Below are 2,720 nucleotides of genomic sequence, written 5' to 3'. Positions count from 1 at the left end.
GAAGTGACCAAAGGGGCCAGACCTGCTGGGTCCCACCCATGCCCCACCTTCACCCGGGAAACGGGGGCCTGAGGGCATGGAGAGGGCACCCCCAACGCCAGATACACAGCACCGACTTATTCGTTAAGTCCACCTGCCCTGAATCAGGTTTTCCGACAAGGTCCGACCGGAGCTGGGAGCAGGATCCAGCCACTGCAAGGGCACGCCCACCGGGGACACTGCCCCTCAGGGGGCAGCCGGCGTCCAGATCTTGGCGGGGTTGGAAAATTCCAGTAGTGGGGAGGGGCTGGGGTAGACAATCTTTATTGTGTTCAGAGTCTAAGGAATTTTTTATACAAAAATAAGTCTTCATATTACCGGTATCCCTGGGCAGTTCAAATGAATGTGTAAAAGATCGCTGTTCTGTGTCCTTTATAAAATCCTCTCCCGTTCAAAACTCTCGGTGTTGGTGCCCTGGCCCCATCCGGGTGGAGAACCTCTGGGGGAAGGGTGGTCTGGGTCTGAGGAAGCCGCTGCCAGCGGGGCAGGTTCAGGCCGGGGACCGTTTCCCTAGCGGCACTTGGTCAGGCTGGGCCGCACGGGGGACCCTCGGTAGAGGCCAGGCTCGGTGGTGGCTTCGCCCGCAGGGACGGTGGGCCCGAGGCGCGGGTGGCCCACTTTGCTCCTAGGTGATGAGCGCGCTGGCCGCTTGGTGTCCAGGGCTTCGGCTGCTGGGAGGGGAGGGGAGGGGATGGGAGGGGAGGGGAGGGGAGGGGAAACGGGGACGCGCATTAGTTCGGGATCCGGCCCTGCCCCCCCCCCCCCAAGCCCCACAAGCGAAGTCTGCAGTTTCGTTTGCTTGGTTGGTTTTGGAGCTCGAGTCCGTGGGTGCCTCGGATTCGGTCTGCGCCCGGACCGGGGCGGGGGCGGGGCGGGCGCTCCGAGCCGCAGTGAGTCAGGGCTCCGCACCCGCCGACTCATTTCTGCCACTCGGCCCGGGCGCGCGATTTGCAATGCAAAGTCACCCCGCCTCCCAGCGCCCAACTCTGCCCCGGGATCAGCGTGCGCTCGGGGCCTCACCCGCCCGAGGGCCCCCCTCCCTGCTCCCCCTTCAGCGCGGCAGCGGGAGGAAGTTTTGCAATCCCGGACAAACAAACGCCTGTCTTGCACAGGCTTGACAAAGTTTGGGGAAAATGAAGAGTGAGCGAAATCGAAGCCCTCACCCGGGCCTGGCGCTGGGCTCCGCTGCTCTCGGGGGTGCGTGCGGCGGGGCTGTCCCCTCCACCCCGCCCGGCTGCCCCTGCTGCGACCCCCGTCTTCCCCGCCGCCGGAGGTTACCTCGGGGACAGGGCGCTCAGTAGCCCCCTAACCAGCTGGAGAAGTCGAGCAGCTCGCGCTCCACGGGGCTAAGCGCGCCCTCGCAGCCGCTGTCGTCCAAGGAGTAGGCGGAGCGCGGCGAACCGGGCTCCGAGCTGCCCCCGCGGCCCGGGGACGACGAGGCGCAGGAAGGCGAGGCGGCGGCGGCGGCGGCGGGGGTCCCGGGAGGCCCGCTGGATGCGGGGGGCCGCGCGGCTGTTGGTGCCAGCAGCCCCTCGGCCAGCGCGGCGCGCACGGCATCGTGCTCCGCCAGCAGGCCTTGCAACGCGCGGATGTACTCCACGGCTGAGCGCAGTGTCTCCACCTTACTCAGCTTCTTGCTGGCGCCGCCGTGCGGCACGTGCTGCCGCAGCGCCTGGAACCCCAAGTTCACCAGCTTCACGCGGTTGCGCTCGCGCTCGTTGCGCCGCGCCACAGCCGCCGCGCCGCCCCCGGTCTCCGATGCGCCCGGCCGTCGCCGCCGGCTGCAGCGCAGCAGTGGTGGGGATGTGGGTCGCCGCCGAGCGGCGCAGCCGCCGGAGACACCAGGCACGGGGGGCGCGGGCCGGAGCGGTGCGCCGCTGTCCATCGCGCCCGCATCCACTCGCCGCGCGATTCCTCCGAGTCCCCGCGCGCAGCAGGTGGGGCGGACAGAGGAACGGGAGTCGGTGGGAGGACGATACAACCCCGAGAGGGCCCCGGGCGTTGTGCCGCGGAGCGATTCGCCAAGGTACGCGTCCCGGGTCGTCAGGGGCCCAAGGAGAGCGGGGCGCAGGGGGCCAAGAGGTGGCAGGCCGTGCGCGCCTGGGAGCGTGGGGCGCTCGTGTCCCGCGCGTGCGGTCGGACGCTCCCCAGGTCTCCCCAGCGCGGCGCAGGCGGTTTGGTTTTAAATGTATAGATAACCCTCCTCCGCGCCGCCGCCGCCTCCTTTCTCACGCCCTCCTTCCCTCGCCTCGCCCTCCTGCCACGCTTCGCCCTCCCCCTTGCGCATACAAACCTGCAAACACCACGCCGCCGTGAGCGCGTCCCCTACCCCGTCCTCCCCGGGCGGAGTCTGCAGGTCCCCAGCGGGCCCCCAGCTCCCAACAGGTGCTCAGTGCGCCCCCCGAGACGCAGTGCGCAGGTCCCGTGTGCGCCCCTCACCCCCGCCCGACCTCCGGGCGCTGTCTGCAGGTCCCCGGTGCGACCCCCGCCACCTCAGCCGTGTCCACAGGTCCCGCGTGAAACCGTCGGGGACCCTCATCCCATCCCACGCGTAGCCCACTATCCCCGGAGCTGTTGATCTTTCGCACGCGCAGCGCGCGCCTTGGGGAGGAGGGCGTGGCCTCGATGGAGGCGCGGCCGTCCCGGAGGCGCGCGAGACCCCCGAGGGCAGCACGCGCCGA

At 69.6% G+C, this 2,720-nt stretch overlaps 1 protein-coding gene across 2 annotated transcripts; it reads right to left on the bottom strand.

The window, feature by feature from the left end:
- Positions 1–287: 287 nt before the first annotated feature.
- On the bottom strand, positions 288–2,720 carry ASCL2 (achaete-scute family bHLH transcription factor 2). 2 transcript variants are annotated; one of them, XM_019812844.3, is made up of 2 exons: positions 1,318–2,720; positions 288–710 (listed from the first exon to the last, which is right to left on the bottom strand). In XM_019812844.3, exon 1 carries the CDS (start codon positions 1,922–1,924, stop codon positions 1,334–1,336), a length of 591 nt encoding a protein of 196 aa, XP_019668403.3. In that variant the 5' UTR covers positions 1,925–2,720; the 3' UTR covers positions 288–710; positions 1,318–1,333. The 2 variants fall into 2 exon arrangements, with proteins under 2 accessions (XP_019668403.3, XP_019668404.3); XM_019812845.3 differs by having other exon boundaries at positions 288–707.

This window comes from Felis catus, chromosome D1 (genome assembly GCF_018350175.1).
Source record: "Felis catus isolate Fca126 chromosome D1, F.catus_Fca126_mat1.0, whole genome shotgun sequence".
NCBI lineage: Eukaryota > Metazoa > Chordata > Mammalia > Carnivora > Felidae > Felis > Felis catus.
This window is presented reverse-complemented; position numbering and strand designations above follow the sequence as displayed.